The following is a 20709-nucleotide window of genomic DNA, read 5'->3' as shown; positions in this document are numbered from 1 at the left end:
GTGAGCCTGAATAATCTGAAAAAAAATCCATTTTCGTGACTACATTAAAAATGCATCTAAGTTTATGATGGGTGCTACATAAATGCAAGTGAAACATGAAAGTCTGCAGACACTGTGATTGTGATTTAAAAACATACTGAAATGATGCAGTGTCTAAAGATACATTGGTGATGTTTCTGGCATGAGTCTTTCTTCAAGGAATAAGCCAGAAGCAGGAAAATTCAAAATGTCTCAGATTTCAAACAATGGAGGAGGAATTCAGACAAACAAAAGGTGTTAATTGGATATGATCAGGGAGGAGGTAAGAATTTATCATGTTTGTGCAAAAGAAGACCAAATGGAGAAACAGAGATAGGGAAAGGCAATGAGGGAAGAAGGGGGAGGGTTTTAACAAAGTCAGTATTATTGCCGTCCAGTTGGAAGGTGCCCAGTGGGAAGATGAGGTGTTGTTCCTCCAATTTATAGGTGGTCTCATTTTGGCAGTGCATGGACAAACCTGTCAGCAAGTGGATGGGTTGGAGAACTGAAATGGGTGGTCACTGGGAGATCTGCGCTATTGCAGCGGACAGAGCTGAGATGCTCAACAAAGCAATTTCTCAGTCTCTCCTGTAACGGACTTAAATTTACCTTTAATTTAAAGTTAAACTATATTTCTTTCATAAAAATATCTTGGTAAATTAGTAAATTATAGAGTTAAAATGTATTTGTATTCTTTGTTAGCTTAGGGTTGTTACAGGGTCACATACAGGTCACAGCACATTTATAGAGAACCTTTATTTTCTGAGAAGAGTGTACATTCTTGGAGTCACTATGTCTTGGACAGACAGAGCTAATAGATTTCAAGTAGGTCTTAATTATTCAAGAACTGCTGAAGGAAGCCATCTGTTTTTAATCAAATCATCTTGAAAAAAGATTAGGTCAGTTGTTATGGATATGATATGGTTTTGAAAAAGGAACAAAACTTTGGTTGAAATAAAACTGATGATCATGTGGTTTCCAAGAATTGGGACTCGCCTCATCCATGATGTAACTGTCACATGACTTGGAAAACTATAAATTCAGACATTTTGAGTTCAATTTTTGGACAGTTCAGCTTGGAGTTCACATAACATAATGCATGGTATGAAATGGTTAATTTTAATTTTTTACACCAGTTATATTTAACTCGTGAGAAATTGAAAAAATATGGTTTCAGTAATTCAGATTCCTGTTTTAGATGCGGTATATGTGTTGGAACTTTTTTACATGCTGTTTGGTCCTGTATGTACAACCATTTTAGGAAGAAATTAAGCTAATTTTGCAAAAATGTACTGTACAAGTTTAAGTTACGATTAGATCCATTAATTTTTTAATTTGGTTATGTGATTTCTTTAAAGGGATTGGAGTTGGATAAATTCCAAATTGCATTTGTATATTCGGCATTGTCCATAACTCGGAAATGTGTAGCAAGTACATGGAAAGATAATATAGTGATTAACATAATGCGATGGCAGAATGAATTGAAAGCTTGTACTGTTATGGAAAAAATTACATGTGTTTTGCATGATAATTATTCTTTTTTTGTTAATAAGTGGTTACCATATTTGGAGTATATGCATTTAGATGTACCTTGATTTATCTTATTTTTAGTTTTTCTTTATATATTTTTGGCTCTCCTTAAGAGAGCTAGCTGAAGGGGTGGGAGGGTGGGTGGGAATTTAATTTTGATATTTTTTTTTCTCTTTTATTTCTTTTTCATTTTTATTCTTAATTTTGTGTGTGTGTGTGTGTGTGTGTGTGTATATATATATATATATGTATATATATAATGAATAAAATGATGTTTAAAAAAAAAGAGGCTATTGGATTAATGAAGACCACTTTGCGGTCTATTTGGAAAAGAGGACCATGTTCTACTGGGTCTATTTTTGTGTTTATCCACTTCATTTAACCCTTGTCTGGGTTATTGAATTCATTGTGGAAGAAAATAGCCACACTCGCTATCTCTGAGAAAAGGGCAGATTCTTTGTGTGGAAAACATTTGTGAGTAAAGGGGCCTGAAGATGTATGCGCTTTGTAATTATTTGTGAACTGAGAATTTGAGACTTCAAGCAAGACTAAAATGATGCTGATTTTTTTAAAGATTAACTTTTCAGAGTGGGACTTTGAATTACACACACACACACACACACACACACACACACACACACACACACACACACACACACACACACACACACACACACACACACACACACACACACACACACACACACACACACACACACACACACACACACGGTAGCTACTCTGCTACTGAATGATCTCACAGCCAAACTAGTTGAGTTCAGTGAGCAAAAACTCATTTATTGAGGTCAGCCTGGCTGGTCTTATGCTTCCAGCCTGGACCTGGCTGAGAACTGCGCCGGGTGCCCTGATGTCGCCGGGGCATCACGTGGGCCGCAGAGCGCGGGCTCTGAGCCTGGTGCTAAGGTCGGGGAGAAACCCCGATGGCGCTATTTTGGCCAGTTGCCCCGCCACGTGTGTGACATGCAGGGCCGGTTCACCTGCCTAATGGCGTGCCACCACAAACTATTATTTTTAATTTACCATTGTCTGGTGATTTTGTTTTTCCCATTACTGCTCCTGTGTTAGTGGTAACAAAAACCTTTAGTCCCAAACATAAATAAAAGGGTTGTTAATGCATAATCCTCTCACGTAGAGGAGACCACAATGGAGAACCGATGCAGATTTGCAAGTGAAATGTTGCTTCACTTTGAAGGACTGTTTGGAGCCTCCAATGGTGGTGAGGGAGGAGATGTGTGCGCAAGTGGAGCATCGCCTGCAGTCACAGGGGTAGGTCCCAATTGTGAGAGTTGTCGTCTGGCTTCTGCCAGATGGATGTCAGTGCCACAGACCACAACAGCTGTAGGTTTGATGATGAGGTTCAAAATGGGGCAGAGAGAGTGGAGCACCAGGCGTTCCAAGGGGATGGGATTAGAATGAGTGGGGGGAGTAGTGAAATCAATACAATTGATGAGACTGTTGTCATGATAATGAATATGTATGAGATGTACCGGAAGTCACGTGGTATGAGAGAGAGATAAGAACACAAGCAGGAGAACAAAGGAAACCGGAGAATAAAAAGACACTAAGAAGTTTACCTGATAAACTTGTGTTTAATGTTTTATTAACTTCACATTTCGGGCCACAAATGTGACATTGGCGACGAGGATGAAAGAAGCTTGAAGAAAATTAAAGACTAAACAAGATTACAGAGGATTACAGACAACTTCAAGGTGATAAGAATTTTCTCTTTCACTCAGTACTTTTGGGGCTGGAATATTTCCTCATGGCTGGTGCAGACTTTCTAACACATAGTGGAATTGCTCATTTTGACCCAACGGGTGATGCAAGCACTGTAAGTGTGAAGTGGAAGGCATGGCTGGAAGAATTTGAATCCTACGCTGACAGTCGTGGCCTATTTCTAGATACCGGTACAGTTGAACAAAAAGCGCAGAGAAGGGCGTTACTTCTTTTCACTGCTGGACCTGCAGTTCGGGCAACATTTAAAACACTTTTGAATACTGGAAGAAAGCATGAGTACCGGAAAGCGGTAGATGCATTAAATGCACACTATGTAGTGACACCGAATGCTACATTTCAACGCCATTTGTTTCGAAGAACGAGACAAGAAGATGGCCAGACAATTGCTCAGTACGTGACGAGACTACGCCAGCTAGCTGTTGGATGCAATTACATGCCAGCTGATTTGGACAACCAATTATTAGATCAAGTCGTACAGCACTGCAGATCAGATAAACTCAGAATTCGTCTACTGGAAAGAGGGAGTGAGTTGGAACTCACCGATGCTTTAACCATTGCTGCTGCATTAGAGGCTGTTGAAGGGCAATTTCATACTATGACCCTGAAAGACAACTCAAGCCAGCAAATTAAGAGGCTCTCACATCGCCATAATCAGCCAAGATATACGCCGACACAGGACGTGGAGTGTTATCGATGTGGAAACCGAGGTCACTTTGGAAAAGACCCATATTGCCCGGCCAAAGGCAAAGTTTGCAGAAAGTGTGGAGGTAAGGACCACTTTGCAAAGAAGTGCAAAAGCAAGTCCAATGCAGACCAGAAGAGGAAGAGTACAACTTCCAAAGGCAAAGCCTGGGGGAAAGGAAAGTATCCTGGAAAGAAAGATACCATTCGCCAGATAGACGGTGACGATGATGATACCCAGGAGGAACAGAGTTGTTACCAATTTACGTTGAATGAAGTACATCATGAGAAGGTCCCAGTGATCATTGGTGGAGTGACAGTTCAGGTCATTGTAGACTCAGGCAGTGACAGTAATGTGATTGATCGACATTTATGGGAGAAGTTGAAAAGGAAAAAGATCATCTGTACCTCAAAGAAGTGTTCCAAGAAACTGTATCCATACACAGCAACCAAGCCATTGCAGACCATTGGATGTTTTACTGCAACTGTTGAAGCTGGAGATAAGTACACCGAAGCAGAGTTTATGGTCATAGAAGAGAGGGGAGAACCATTGCTGAGTAGAAGCACAGCGCAAGACCTGGCAATACTTCATATTGGAGCTTGTGTCAATTCAATTCAGTCATACGAGGATATGAAGCAAGAATTCCCCGCAGTCTTCCAAGGAGTAGGAAAGCTGAAAGGTCGACAATTGAAGCTAGCGGTAGATGAAACGGTCAAACCCAAGGCACAACCAATGCGCCGAACTCCGTTTGGACTTCGTGGGAAAGTCGAAGCCAAAATTAAAGAATTGATCGAACAAGACATTATTGAACCGGTGGAACATTCGACTCAATGGGTCAGTCCCGTAGTGATTGTGCCCAAACCGAAGGGTGACATAAGACTATGTGTTGACATGAGAATGGCCAATGAAGCTATAATTAGAGAACGACACCCTATACCAACGGTGGAGGAAATACTTCAAGAACTAACTACCAGCAAGGTATTCTCAAAAATTGATCTGAAATGGGGCTATTATCAATTAGAGCTGGATCCAGGTTCCCGAGATGTAACTACATTTGTGACTCACTGTGGATTGTATCGTTACAAGAGACTATCATTTGGAATTAATGCAGCTTCGGAGATCTACCAGTATGAAATCCATCGAGTGATTCAAGGCATTCCTGGAGTTGCCAACATTTCTGACGACATCATAGTCCATGCACCAATGAAGGAAGAGCATGAGAAACGGTTGAGGCGTGTACTATCTAGACTACAGGAGGCAGGCCTTACCGTGAATGGAAACAAGTGCCAGTTCGGTGTGTCAGAAATGGCTTCATGGGACACAGACTTACACTGGAAGGACTAAACCCTGCAGAAGCCAAGGTGAAAGCTATTGCAGAGGCACGTGCACCTCAGAACGCAACAGAGGTGAGGAGTTTCCTAGGATTGGTCAATTTTTGAGCAAAGTTCATTCCTAATTTCGCTACAGTGGCAGAACCACTAAGGAAACTAACCAGGAAAGGTGTACCATTTCATTTTGGATCTGAGCAGAAGAAAGCGTTCACAGCGCTGAAGCAAAGCCTGACAGATGCAAAAACTCTTGGATATTACGATCCGGCGGCATCAACCAAAGTCATAGCGGATGCCAGCCCAGTTGGTTTAGGAGCCGTGTTGGTCCAGATGCATGATGGAGGACCAAGAATCATTGCCTGTGTCAGCAGATCGTTATCTGATGTGGAAAGAAGATACTCTCATACAGAGAAAGAAGCACTCGGACTTGTATGGGCCTGTGAGAGGTTCCATGCATATTTATACGGCATTGAATTTGAACTCATCACAGATCATAAGCCATTAGAGGTGATCTATGCACCTAGATCCAAACCATGTGCCAGAATAGAGAGATGGGTACTCAGACTACAACCCTACAAATATAAAGTAATCCACATTGCAGGGAAAGCAAACATTGCAGATCCGCTGTCCAGATTGGTGAAGGATGGATGTCCACAATCCAAGTCAGAATTGGGAACAGAAACAGAGAGCTTTGTACGCTTCGTAGCTATTCAGGCGACACCGAAAGCTGTGACTACGAAGGAAGTCGAGAGAGAATCCGAACGTGATCCAGAACTCATGGAAGTAAGAGAATGCATACAGAGTGGACAATGGGACAAGTGTACTCACAAGGCTTACATTCCCATTAGAGACGAACTTTGTTGCATCGGACAGTGTGTATTAAGAGGTTGCAGATTGGTGATACCGCAAAGATTGAGACCGAAGATCGTATCCTTAGCGCATGAAGGACACCTAGGCATTGTTGGTACCAAGCAAAACCTCAGGACCAAGGTATGGTGGCCAAGTTGTGATAAAGACGCCGAGAAATTTGTTAAAACTTGTCACGGATGTCAAATCACAAGTAGGAGTAATCCGCCAGAACCGATCCGGAGTACGCAACTTCCGACAGGACCATGGATCGACGTAGCTGTTGATTTTCTTGGACCTTTACCGACGGGTGAATCAATTATGGTAGTGATAGATTACTACAGCAGATACTATGAGTACGTGGTGTTGAAGTCCACAACCACTGAAAAAACAATACAAGCGTTAGCAGAGATATTCGCAAGATATGGATTACCTGTTACATTATACTCTGACAATGGTCCACAATTCATTTCAGAGACGTTTGCGGAATACATGAGGACCACAGGTTTCCACCATCATAAAGTAACTCCGAAATGGCCGCAAGCCAATGGAGAAGTAGAGAGACAAAATCAATCCATTGAAAAACGATTGAGGATTGTACACGCAGAAGGACAAAATTGGCGAGAAGCATTGCTATCTTATGTGGCTGTCTATCGAGCAACGCCTCATGCAACCACTGGAAAAAGTCCTGCAGGAGCATTTTTTGGGAGAAAAATCTGCACAAAAATGCCAGAAATAAAGGAAATCCGAGACGACCAGGATATGAGGGACCACGATGCTGAAAAGAAAGGTGCAGCAAAGCTGTACACAGATTCGAAACGTGGAGCCAAGTACTCAGACATCATGCCAGGAGATAATGTTCTAGTGAGGCATGAAACTGGTGGTAAGCTAGACACACCTTATTACCATCAACCCTATACTGTCGTATCCAGAAGTGGCAGTATGGTGACAGTCAAGTCTCCGACTGGAGTCCTGTATAAGAGAAATGTCTCAGGTGTAAAAAGATACCAGTCCAGAGATATATCGAGTGAAGAGGTTGAAAGGCCAATACGAGATGCTGAAACTGAGAGACCTGATGATGTTCCAGAGGCAGTTACCAGCACTCCTGATGAAGTGACTAGAGCGCCAGAAACACCCGAAGCCGTGGCGAGCAGTATTTCCGACGCTGAGAGTGAACAACCGAGAAGCGACGACAATATCGCAGGCAGGCCGAAACGAAACCGGAAAGTGCCCAAACGATACGAAGACTTTGTGCCATAGTTTTAATAAGAACTTTGGGACAGTATTTTAATCTTATATCATAAAGTGCATGTATGAATGCTGTAGTAAGTAAATTTTATGTAGTTGAGTTATAGTATTACCATTAGTTATGATGTTTGTATGTTTCATAGGGATATTGGTAAGTGAAGGTAAAGTTTATTTCTGATTAAAGGAGGGATGTCATGATAATGAATATGTATGAGATCTACCGGAAGTCACGTGGTATGAAAGGGAGATAAGAGCACAAGCAGGAGAACAAAGGAAACTGGAAAATAAAGACACTGAGAAGTTTACCTGATAAAACTTGTGTTTGATGTTTTATTAACTTCACATTTCGGGCCACAAATGTGACAACGGTGGCAGTTGGAAATGTAAAGGACCAGAGCAAGGTATCCAGGAGGAGAATACAACCCTTGTTCCACATTAAATCTTAAAGTAATTCAGCAAGTAATAAGAACATGTGAACTTTGTTTTTAATTATAAAATGAATGTATGTTGACTAATTTTCTCTTCTTTTTTTCCAGTACTTTGAATATACCTTATCGAATGAAATTCGTCATAATATTCGGAAGCAATTGTGTGTTCATAATATAAACAACGCTGCTTTTCTTGAAACATGTACAAACACAAATTTGAATAACGTGGTTTCGGCGGAACAGAAATGGGAATATAAGGTGATCGATTCACAGCTTGTGATTCATTTATGATGCATTTTGAAACTGGTGTTAAAATTGTTAAAGTTTATGATGCAGCAAACATTTTCAAATAGTTCCTTTGTGTCCAGCTTTAAGTATATGGGGTGTTGTATTGGTTTGAATAATATGACAGGCAGAGAGAGAGGCACCTTGCAAAGTCAAATCCCTGAGAGTTTTCCAGTCATTGAGTAAGAAAATAATGAAATAAATAAACCCATATAAAGTGCAAGTTTGAGATGATGAGGCTGATCCACATCTGGGCAGTAGTTGATATGCAAACATTTGATCCTAAAAATGACGGATGAAGCGCAACCCATCAAGGGGGTCCACAAAGCAGGGAGACAATGCTTAAGCGCAGTAAATATTTAAGGTGCTCACAGACAAATAGAAAAACCTGCACGAATCATGCACGAAAAGTAGCAAAAAGGAAACTGGAATGGAATATCATTACCAAGACAAAATGATGATTTAACGATAACTACTTGTATTTTAAAAAAAAAGCAAAATATCCCAATGTGAATCTTGGAAATGCCATCAAATGAAGATATTGTGATAGGTGATAAACTTGGTTAGAAATAAAGTTAAAGGAGCATCTTAAAGAGGAGCATGATATAGTGAAGCAGAATTTTAAAGCGGCTAATTTCAGAACTCCAAATTTTGCCAAATGTAATCATTATCTCCAGTGTTGGAGTAAATAAACTTGGGGATAATCGTCGAGCTAGGATGGAAAGAACACAGATTTTGAGCAATAGTGGGGCTGAAAGATATTCAATGCTATTTATAGATTTCTAAACAAAGGAAAATTTTAAAGTGGGGAGGACTCGACTGCAGCTTGAGTATAAAGGAGGAATGGGATTTGATTGCAAGTTGGGAGGGAGAAAGCTAAACTATGAATGATCAATTGATTCAGTATTCAAAGTAGAGAATGATGCAAGTCAATCAGATGAACTTTGGATTATTCCAACCAAGAGGAAACCAATTTGTGGATGAGGATTTCAGCAACAAATGAGCTAAGTTGGGTGGAATTTTAATTGATGCCATTTGTCTTTTTTAATGGCCAATATACTTTGTATCCTTCCAGAGACTAATTATTGGAACTCATTCCAAACATGTGGTTATCCAGTTAAATACTGCAATGCCTTCAACACTAAAATCTCCCCCAATTCAACCTTTGCCACTGGTCAATATTTTCCATGGTGAACCTCTAGGTTGAAGGGTTATCTGTGAGGAATTCTCACATCCTTGTTCTTCCAGCTTTAATTTGTCAGGCCTTTATAGGTTGCTCAACATGCATGCATCATTTGTGGTGGTGGGGAGGTGATGGCATAAATGTAAAATGAAACCACCATTTGAAACAAGCATCCAGCTCCTGCACAACAGCTTATCTATCTGATTTCACCCCGCTGCATAGAACATTGCAGTCTCCAAAATGGAGCCAGATGGTGCAGCACACAAATCATATCAGGGTATTTCTGGAGAATAACTATGGCCATCCAAATCAAATTATGGATCTCGAAACAATGTTCCATCCAGATAAAAAAGTTGGTAGTGACATACTCCTCAGATATTAAGATAGTTCAATTAAGTAACAGAAAACTCATTTTGAGTCAGTCATATGAAAGAGCATGATGAAATGTGAGAACAGACATCCTTAGTAAAGGCATATGTATGTGGTCCAAAGCTCATCTTTATAGTCAAATATGAAGCAGAGGTTGTGGATGACTTAGGGGGATTGCTGGCAGTATTAGGATATGGAATAGAATCAATATCTAGAGAAAAGTGTCTGAGGCAATAAGAAGACACTGTTTTGAAATCTTAAGCTGGAGGAAAGATTTGCAGTTGTGTGGGAAATTTGACCATTTTGTCAACCATGGAGGAGTTGAAGGTGATAATGCAATAATAATAATTTCTCTTTGTGGGGATTCATGGTGTTGTGGACAAAACTGAAAAGGCCTCAATTACTCAGTTGAAAACTAAAAGATTGGAGACAATGAACAAGGACAATGTTGTATTATTTTTTAGTTGGTATTAATATAATGAGCAAAATACTGGTTTCCTATAAGTAACCAAATGTCTATTCTTGCCTGTAATTTGTGAATAGTCTAATCTTGCATGTGTTGATAATAAAGTTAAACGGGAATGTCTGCAGATTCAAGTTAATGATGAAAGTACTTTAAAATATATTATTGCTGATTATATCATTAATTATAAAATCTTTTTCAATATTTTTATTAACATTGATATTTCACATACAAAAATGCAGAGTACATGTGTACAAAAAAGATACATCACACTTAAATTGTATCATTTAATTCCCAAGGTACCCCACATTTTAATTATATATTTTTTTAAGAAAATCTAAGCCCATTACCAAGAAAGAAGCTGTTTGGAAAAAAAAAGAGAGAATTAGTGATAAATTACCTCATTAGTCAACATTTCAACCTTCATAACAAATCAAAGATTATAAAAGTAGTTCAAAAAAGGTCCCCACAGTGTTTGAAAGTTTGAATTCAAATCAGAAATTGAGCATCTAATCTCCTCTAAATTTAAACATGACATAATGTCACGTGGCCATTGAGCATAATTAGATGGGATTATATCCCTCCATCTGAGCAACACTGCCCGCCTAGTCATAAGAGAAGCAAAAACATGTAGCTCAGATGGCGTTAAAGTTATGTCACTCTCTCCAACAATACCAAATAAACCAGTTAAGGGATTAGGTTTAAAATTAACTTTGGTAGTGCCAAGAAACTTTGAAATACTTTGTTCCAATATTTCTCAAGACTCTGACATGTTCAGAACATATGAATTAATGAAGCATCTCCATTGTTGCATTTATCACAACGCGGAGATACATCCACATAAAAATTAGATAGTTTGACTTTGGACATGTGAGCCCTATGGACTACTTTAAATTGTAGGAGAGAGTGGCAAGCACATGAAGAAGAGGTATTAACCAATTTGAAAATTACTTTCCAAGTTTCTTCAGGTATTAAAAGCTGTAGGTGCTGTTCCCAGGCTTTTAAAAAAAATTTTATCTGATGGATCCTCTTTTATTCCTAACAACATATCATAAATGTTGGATATTGAACCATCATAGAAAGGTTGTAAATTTTTTTAGAATTGCAAGAATTAAATTCTTATCAGTCCTCTTAGGAAATGTATGTAATTGAGATTGATTAATTTTAAAATCTCAGTGCCTGCATGGACATTGGTTCAGAATGTATCCCGTTTCCAAATGATAATGACTAATAAGAAAAATATGTGCTGCAGGTTTATCTTTCATGCACTGTTCTGTGTTGCAGGAGATGCATCTTGTAAATCAAGTTTCAATGTGTTTAAGTGCAAGAGGTGAAAAGCTTAACCTGATGCCTTGTGATTTTTCTGATTCATACCAAAAGTGGACTTTTAGCGAACACAGAAGAAAGCCTCTGAAGTTATGAAGACACAGAGTGTGCAACGTTTTGTATCAGTCAGGAAAATTTTGCACAGGCTTGAAAGGCACAAAACATGCATGTTTTTGTAATGTAAATGTTTTCAACATATTTTTTTAATGTTTTAAGAAAAAAAATTGCACTTGATTATATTAGATAGTGCTAGGGTTATCTTCTCTGTACTTTCTATTGGAAGGGATATTTTTTAATCAATTTGCAATTTTTATTACTCAAATTTTCAACAATTAATTTGGAGAATGTGTCAGATTTTCAGAGTTGATGACTGTATATGCTGGTAACATTTTACTAGGTGAATGAATGGTGGAATAAATGGCTTTGTTGCTGCTAGTTTAACTTAAAGCCTTCCAAATTTTGGGAATGAGATGTGTTTAAAATTACTTTTTTTAAAATTGGGCAGTTTGATTGCAAGTATGATTTTGATCAGAGGTGATCAAATGTATTTGGTAAAATATTAAATAACTTCCACTAATAATATTTATTACTATTTTACAAGTTTTGCTTCCAATAAAATGCGCTAATTTTCTCAATGTCAGTTCATGGTTTATTTCCAAATGATACTTGGATCATGTCTGATAAGTGATTAGAGAAAAACAAAGCAAGGAATTGATGTCCTGAGGGTGTGTGTCAAAATTGTTGGTCTTTGTACAAGATGAAAGCAAAATCCTGGGTATAGGAAAGGTAGTCTAAAACTGTAACTTCATTCTTATTTTCAATCTCCACATAGTGCAAACACTTTGGCTCCATTTTGTATTTTAACACTGACCACCTTCCAACAACACAGGGTTTGGGAAAGGTATACAGACAATGTAGATGTAAATTTTGTTTTAAGGGAACATGAGTATTCTGTTCTGTGTTAAGTCAATAATGCTCTCTGTTTTGCATTCTCCTTTTGTCTATCAAATAATGTGCTCAATGATAGCCTTCATATTGAACTTTACTCATCAGCTCCGAAGTGCTTGAGACTGGGGAAAGGAGTCCATTGCAAAGACCAACAAATTGAGGATTTTACCGACTGGGGTTTGAGTCCCATGTTGTCTGTAAGGAGTTTGCACATTCTCCTCATATCTGCATGGTTTTCCTGGGAGCTCCAGTTTCCTCCCATTGATCAAAACTTACCAGGGGTGTAGGTTAGTGGGGTGCAAATTGGGCAACACTGGCTCATGGGCCGAAATGGCCTGTTACCGTGCTGCATGTCTAAATTAAATTCTTGATCATTTAAAGAAATTTTAGGAAGTAACATTCATTTTGGTACTTCCTGTTATGCTGAATGATCAAAGTTGACCTTTCCTGAGGTCATCTATCACTTTCAATTAACCTTGCGTGACATTGTGGATCAACAAAGTACTTTCTGAAAATGTGAACACAGGAAGCTAAATTGCAGAGTTTGTATTTGACCATTATAAATTTTCAACAAGTATATTATATATGGACCCTGACAATGCAAATCTTGTGAAGTTTCAGAACAGAAAATCCTTTGGACTCTGAGAGTGACCAACTTTGAATATCCATGAGGAATTAAGTGCAATAATATAATCAGAAGTTTATTGTCATGAACAAGTCGCAAAATTAGATGATGCATTTAAAACGACAGCCAGAGCCTGAACAAGGCTAGTTAAATAAATTTAAATGTAAAAGTGAACACTGAATATGTCATACTTCTAAATATGTTACATTGCTATTTATTGACGTGGCCTGAAGGACTAAGGAGCAGGCAAAGACTGCAATAAACTGTGGATATGTGTAAGGCCAGATATGTGAAGTTTGCAGAGAACATTTTTAATGGTGTTTGGTACTTCAAAATGCAAAGTAAAAAAAAAATACCAAGAGGACAGTATTCAAGTAGAACCTGCCTCACTAGTACGATGAAAACACAGTTCTGTGGTCTAATGGAAAATCTGCTTTCGAGTTTGTGTGTTAGATATTCTTTGCAAAGAACTGCAATTTATGTGATTTGTAAAATTGGACAAATCTTACTAGAAGACGTGATGAGCATTTCTTTGAGCGATTGACCACTGACTTTTGGATTTAGAAGAGAGTTGCAGCAAATTGTGTATTTGCTGGATAATAAATACCACTCTCTCTCCATCTCTCCGATGAAGACTTGATGGATTCTGTGGGGTGGTTCTGTGACTGTCCATGTCATCTGATGTAATGCCTCATTGCCACAGTTCACCAACAAGCACCATGACTTCTAGTCAGTGGAGGGAGAAGCTTACCTGGTCAGAATGTTCCTGTATGCAAGAAACATCATCCACGATGCACGTTCTCCCCAAGATGTCTGCGGTGGTGTGGAGACAGTCAACCACCTCTCTGCACAAAGTAAATTGCTAAGATTGTTGGAGAAGAATGCAAGGGTCACAGTTCCTCTCCACAGCAGTGAGACAGAGCACACTCTGATTTATGGGCTGATCCCTGGGATGCATGCAATGGTAGACATCTGGAACTGCCAGAAGACCATCAAGTTAGTGAAAGATGTCCTTGGACTGCCTGAACTTATTGGTCTTTCAGCACACTGAGATGTTGTAAAGGAATGCTGCTGACTGGCAAGGAGTATATGTTGAGGGATACACTCTGGCTTAGTGCAGCCAACACAAGGGTGCTGTGGGAAACAACCATAGACTAGAGTCCCTCCAGCACAGAGGGACTGAGACCGAGGGGAAAGCCCCCTCAAACAACAGAGGGGGAGTAAAAACAAGGTGGCAATGATGTAATTAGAGAACATGTATAACAATGTAGAATGATGGCAATGTATGGATACGACACTAAAGATGTGAAAAGACTTTGAATGGTTTTCTTTTTTGTAAATAATTTATTGCAAATAAAGTCTATTTTTGAGGGGAAAAATGTACCACTCCCTCCATTGCGGCTGCTTGTACATTTGGTTGTTTCTTCATATCATGTGTGGTGAATCAAATTGGTTGCAGACAGACTTCTGTGAAGATGGACATCTTAAAGGAGGTCAAAATGTATAATTTAGAGTTGCATCCTGTGTATGATTTAACTCAATGCCATTAGATTTCCTGTTTTCCAGGGGAATTCCAGGGCCACTTTTGAGTGACTACAAATCAATTTTCTCTCATTACTGGTGAGTCTACACAGAATCGGACATTTTGGCAAAAAAAAAGATTTTTGTATTGTAGCATTTCGGATGCTTTGGTGCCCACCGTTTGACACTGGCCCGGCAACCCCCAGCATTGTGGCATTTCAGAAACATGTAAATAATCATTTTATTATACATCACTTATTATACAAATGGATTTTTGGATTTCATGTAGAGTAGGTCAAGTAAGCGCAACTGTTTTGATTCCATGAAGGAAAATTAGCAATCTGGATAAGACTGCATAATTCCCACTCATTTAGTGAAGGCAGTTTAATATAACTCACCACAAAAAATTAAATTCCTCAGTTGCTTGCATGTGGTTTGATTTTTGCATTTAAAAATTGTTAATCTGAACTACTTGTTTAACTGCACCACTATTAGGTGCAATGCTATAAAATTATTTGATGTTCCCTGTTCATTTCTTTTAAATTATACTATATTATGCATGTGTCTTCTATCACATTTTAATTACAAAATAATTAAGTTTGGTAAGGTGGTGCGTAAAAGACTTATATAGAAGATAAGGATACATAGAGTTGGGGGGTGATCTATTAGCATGCAATAGAGGACTGGTTAACCAGAAAGCAGAGAGTTGGGATACAGGGGTGTTTTTCTGGTGAATAGTGGTGAGCAGTGACCTGCAGGGCCTGCTACTGTTCACGATATATATGATCTGAAAGAGGAGGCAGAGTGTAGTGTATCTAAGTTTGCTAATGTCACTAAAATGAGTGGAAAAGCAAATTGTGCAGAGGATACGGAGAGTCTGCAGAGAGGTATAGATAGGTTAAATGAGTGGGCAATGGTCTGGCAAATGGAGTACAATGTCGGCAAATGTGAGGTTATCCACATTTGCAAGAATGGAAGAACAGAATACTACTTAAATGGCAAGCGATTGCAGAAAGCTTCTACACAGATGAACTTGGGAGTGTTTGTGCACGAATCGCAAAAGGTTGGTTTGCAGGTGCACCAGGCTATACAAGAGGCAAATGAAATGTTGGCCTTCATTGCTAGAGGGATGGAATTTAAGAGTAGGGAATTTATGCCGCAACTGTACAAGATACTAGTGAGGCCACATCTGAGTACTACATGCAGTTCTGGTCTCCTAACTTGAGGAAAGATGTACTGGCTTTGAAGGCACTGTAGAGGAGGTTCACCAGGTTGATTCCAGAGATGAATGGGTTAGCCTATGAGGAGAGATTGAATCATCAAGGACTGCACTTGTTGGAATTTAAAAGAATAAGAGGGAATCTTATGGAAATATGTACAATTATGAAAGGTATAGATAAGATCAATGTAGGTAAGTTGTTTCCATTGGTACGGGAGGCCTTAAGATTCAGAATAGTACACTTAGGATGGAAGAACTGCTTTTCCCAGAGGGTGGGGAATCTGTGGAATTCACTTCCCATTGAAGCAGTGGAGGCTACTTTGGGAATTAAGGGATATGGTAGATAGATGGAGATGTCTATCATCAGATCAGCCATGATCTCATTGAATGGCGGAGGTGGCTTAATGGACTGGATGCCTACTCCTGCTCCTATTTCTTGTGTTCTTATCCCTTGTCCAAAAGCTGCTTGTATTTATGGGATTGATTGAGTGTCAATAATTTTGCTTGCTGGCTCTAAGATTTTGTAATTTTTCAGAGTTTACACTTGTAATTCATAATTTTTTTTAAAAATGGAGATTTTCTTGGAAGGTTTGATTAATGTTTCTTTTTTTGTGTGAAGTCGGCTTTTCCTGCCTCAGATTTTCTAGATGAATGGTTGAATTAATGTTTTTAGTCTTTTGATTTTTTTCCCTCCCTGATAAATTTTGACTGTGCTTATTTCTTGCAAAAACAAAAGTTCTTCTAGAGAAGTGAAATTTCAATGGTTTTACTTTTATTTTGCAAGAACTATTAGTGTCATTTATGATTCTCTTAAACTCCAGTTTTAAAAAATTTTATTGCCTATTTCTCATTTCAAGTTTTTCAGTTTGTTAAATGATTTTAAATGTTATATTTTTGAAGCTGACTGAATTGGTGGAATGGGCCATATTCACAGACTCATCTTCAAACTTAATTGAATGTGCCGTGGTTTTCACTGGCTTCATCAGGACCTGCGCGGATGAGTGTATGCCCCCGCGCACATACCGTAGGTATCCCAACCAGAAACCATAGTTGAGTCAAAAGATTTGCAACCTGCTGAGGGTAAGGTCAATGGCGTTTACGACCAGTGATCCAGATCTCTACAGGAAGTCAAGGTATGACCTACAAAAAAACTATCTTGGAAGCAAAGAGCCATTTTTGAGGAAAGCTAGAGGCAGTCAGATACTCGCCAGCAACGGCAGGGCTTACAGGCCATTACATCCTACAAAGAGAAGCTGGACATCATAAATGGCTGTTATGCTTCACCTCTCGATGAGCTGTATTTTAAAAAAATTTTTAATTAAAAAAAAATGTAGACAAACAGCACAGTAACAGGCCAATTTGGCTCTGAGTCTGTGCTACCCAATTTGCACCCCATTAACCTACACCTTGGTACAGTTTTGAAGGGTGGGAGGAAACCAGAGTCCCTGGAGGAAACTCACACAGACACGGGAAGATCGTACAAACTCCTTACAGACAGTGCAGGATTCGAACCCAAGTCGAGACCCAATTTGCTGGCGCTGTAAAGGTGTCGTGCTAACTGTCAGGTCAACCGTGCCGTCCAATGAGAATCCCTGCAGAATCTGATGACCCTGTGGTATCTGTCTCTGAGGCCAATATCAGACCATCCTTCAAGAGGGTTAACCCTCTCAAGGAGTCAGGCCCTGATGGGAGAACCTGGCAGGGTGCTGACAATCTGTGCCAACCAACTGCTGGAGTGGTCAGACATTTTCAATCTTTCACTGCATCATAACAGAGGTTCCCACCTTCTTTAAAAGGGCATTAATCTTACTGGTGTGCAAGAAGAATGGTATGGCTGGCCTTTACAGTGCCAGCGGTTGGGACTGGAGTTCAAATCCCTTGCTGTCTTTCAGGAGTTTATGCATTCTCTCTGTGTCTGCATGGGTTTTCCCCGGGGGCTCCAACTTCCTCCCACTTTTTGAAACATACCGGGGATGAGGGTTAATTGGGTGTATATTGGGCAGCATGGATGTGAGCTGAAATGGCCTGTTATCATTCTGTATGCCTAAATTTAAAATTAAAGAGCACTCATTGACTATCACTCTGTGCTGAAGTGCTTTGAGGGATTGGTCTAACTGTTTACTTGCTAAGGTGTAAAGCAAGTGGATTATAATGACAAGGTTCAAATTTCAGCAGGTCAGAACACTCCTTGTTAAGAAGTAGAGGAGGCAACCTGAAGGATGGTGACAATGGCGTTGGACCAACGAGAGGTGACCCGCACACAGAGGGGGTGAGTTGTGACTTGCAGACAAGGAACCCACACAGGAGCCGGCTGTTGGCAAATTGAGGTCAAATGACTCGCACCAGGCTATGGGCTAATGGAGCCTGCCTCATGAGAACCAGGTATGGGAACTGGGATTTGAGAGGATGCCGAGGGCAAGAAGGGCTCTGGTCACTGAAGGCTTCCTCTTCATGTTGGAGGTTTGGATCTGGGCTTGGGATACTGATGGTTTGAACTGAACTGTAGTCTTGTATGGCTGCAGGAGCACTGGAGGCAAATCTATGGACATGGTGATTCTTTTGCTGCCTGTGAGGGGCACCGGGCAAATCTTTGTCTGCTTATGGCAGACTAAAGGCAATTTTGTGTAATGTTACGTGTCTGTTTTATTACGATAAATAGTAAATGAATTGATCGATAAATAGTAAAATAGTTGATATTGAAATCTGATTACTTTTTGATTATTATATGATTGAAAAGCAACCAAATCATTGAGGAACGTGCCTTTTACAGTTTAAAATTCAGTCACGGGAGTCTTTCATCATTCATGTAAATCTCCTCTCCACCCTTTCTAATGCAATTTCACCAGTTCTGTAGTTTTGATAGTATGCAGATGGCTACTTGGAATAATACTTGTTATAATAAACAGCTGGCATGCACAAATTCAATTGTTAGTCTAACTTAGCACAGCTGATTCTAACCAAAGCAGCAGTTAAGGCAAAATTATTGCCTTCCATTCTAAACACATTTGGACTTTAAACCATCATGTACAAAATTTACAAAGATGAAACTGAAACTAGGTAGAACTGCAGATGCTTCATTGAAAGATGATGCAGCCAAAGGTGATATTATGATAAATGATAGAAGGTTGGTCAAAGTATGTTTTAAGGATTATCTCACAACAGATGTATGCATACCACAATTTGGGGCTGAAGCGACAATGTAACATTTCTGTGTTTTCTAATGACAAGATTGTATGGGGATGCAGAGGCTGCAGGGTACATGTACAAGTAGGGCAGAATCGTAGCAGTACTGAGTAGAAAAACATGAGTTTATCCAATCCCATGAATAAAACATAGTGGTATTTTTAAGTTGCAGTCAATACAAACAAGGTGCACATCAGTTATTACTGCTGCCTTAGTTCCTCTGATCCAGATTTGATCCTGACTTCGTGCTCGTGGTGTGGACATTCTCTCGAGGATCACATTTCAGCCAGATGAGGTGGTTTCCTCCCACATACCAAAACTGAGTTGATGGGCAGATTAAATAGGTACTGTAAAATATCCCTAGTGTAGGTAAGTAAATGTGAGAGAATGAGTTGCAGGGCCACAGGGAAATAAAGGAATGGGATTGCACTGAAGCGAGACAGCATGGAACAAACCTTCTGTGCTGTGACAAGTCAGTATAATGCAGATCAGTTATTCATCTAGACCAGTCCCAATAGTAATTCCCAAACTGTGATTTTTATTGCTGATCACTGAGAGTCTCTTTTGCTTCTCTTTCGCCTATGAGCAATGCTCATGACACCTTTGTTTTACTTAAGTTGAATTACATCATGTGTATTACTACGTGACAAATAGAGGAACCCTGCAGCTCTTGCGTTTCCCTGTGTTCTTGGCATCCTGACTTGGAAATGTATACCCGTTCCTTTATTGACACTATGTCTGAATCCAGGAATGCTCCTTCAAGAATGTCATATAGAAAATTATTGTAGCCTTTTCCAGTGAAGTTCATATTTAAAAAAAAAAAAAAGAAATTAAACAATTGAGGTAATTTTGAAGGAACGGGTAGTGAAAGTAGTGTTTTAAATTTGTATATAATTGTTTCTAACATGATCTTGACAGCAGAACAAGACTACACAATTCAAACTAGTAAAGATTATAGAACATTACAGCACAGAAACAGGCCCCTTCAGATCTTCTAGTCTGTGCCAAATCATTTCTCTGCCTAGTCCCACTGACCTGTACCCAGTCCATAGCCTCTCCCATCATATACCTGCTCAAATTCTTTGCAAATGTTAAAATTGAGCCCACATTCACCACTTAAGCTGGCAGATCGCTCCACATTCCCACCACTCTCCGTGTGAAGAGGTTCCCCTAAATGTTTTCCCTTTCACCCTTAATTAATGTCTTCTGGTTTCTGTCTCACCTACCCTCAGTGGAAAATGCTTACCTATATTTATTCTTTATATTCCCTTCATAATTTTAAATGCATCTATCAAATCTCCTCTCATTCTTCTATGCCCCAGGGAATGAAGTCCTAACCTGTTTAACCTTTTCCCTGTAAATCAGTTCCTGAAGTCCAGGCAACATCCTAGTAAATCCCTGTCCTTGTTCTATCTTATTGATATCTTTCCTGTAGGTAGGTGACAAACACTGCACACTTCAAATTTGGCCTAAACAACTTTACCATAACATCCTAACTCTTATATTTAATACAATTTTTTTTAATGAAGGCCAATATGCCAAAAGTTCTCTTTACAACCCTATCTAACTGTGACACCATTTTCAGGGAATTGTGTATCTGTATTGTCAGGTCCCACTGTTCTACCACACTCCTCAGTGCCCTACCATTTATTGTGTATGCCCTTTCTTGGTTTGTCTTTCCAAAATGCAACACCTCACACTTGTCAGCATTAAATTTCATCTGCCATTTTTCAGTCCATTTTCCTAGAT

The 20709-nt window shown here is 39.4% G+C and overlaps 1 protein-coding gene across 4 annotated transcripts in view; it reads left to right on the top strand.

Annotated features, from left to right (window-relative positions):
- LOC138762077 (polypeptide N-acetylgalactosaminyltransferase 3-like) overlaps positions 1 to 14396 on the top strand; it is a 63699-nt gene extending 49303 nt beyond the window's left edge. For 3 of the 4 annotated variants that reach the window (XM_069935336.1, XM_069935338.1, XM_069935337.1), the window contains exons 10-11: positions 7947 to 8096; positions 11423 to 14393. In XM_069935336.1, coding sequence (XP_069791437.1) covers positions 7947 to 8096; positions 11423 to 11560 — 288 coding nt within the window. In that variant the 3' untranslated portion in view covers positions 11561 to 14393. Of the gene's footprint in view, positions 1 to 7946; positions 8097 to 11422 lie in introns of all 4 variants that reach the window. The other variant, XM_069935339.1, reaches the window with a different exon arrangement.
- Positions 14397 to 20709: the final 6313 nt, after the last annotated feature.

This window comes from Narcine bancroftii, chromosome 4, assembly GCF_036971445.1.
Source record: "Narcine bancroftii isolate sNarBan1 chromosome 4, sNarBan1.hap1, whole genome shotgun sequence".
Taxonomy (NCBI): domain Eukaryota; kingdom Metazoa; phylum Chordata; class Chondrichthyes; order Torpediniformes; family Narcinidae; genus Narcine; species Narcine bancroftii.
Note: the sequence above shows the minus strand (reverse complement) of the source record. Positions and strands in the feature narration are given on the sequence as shown.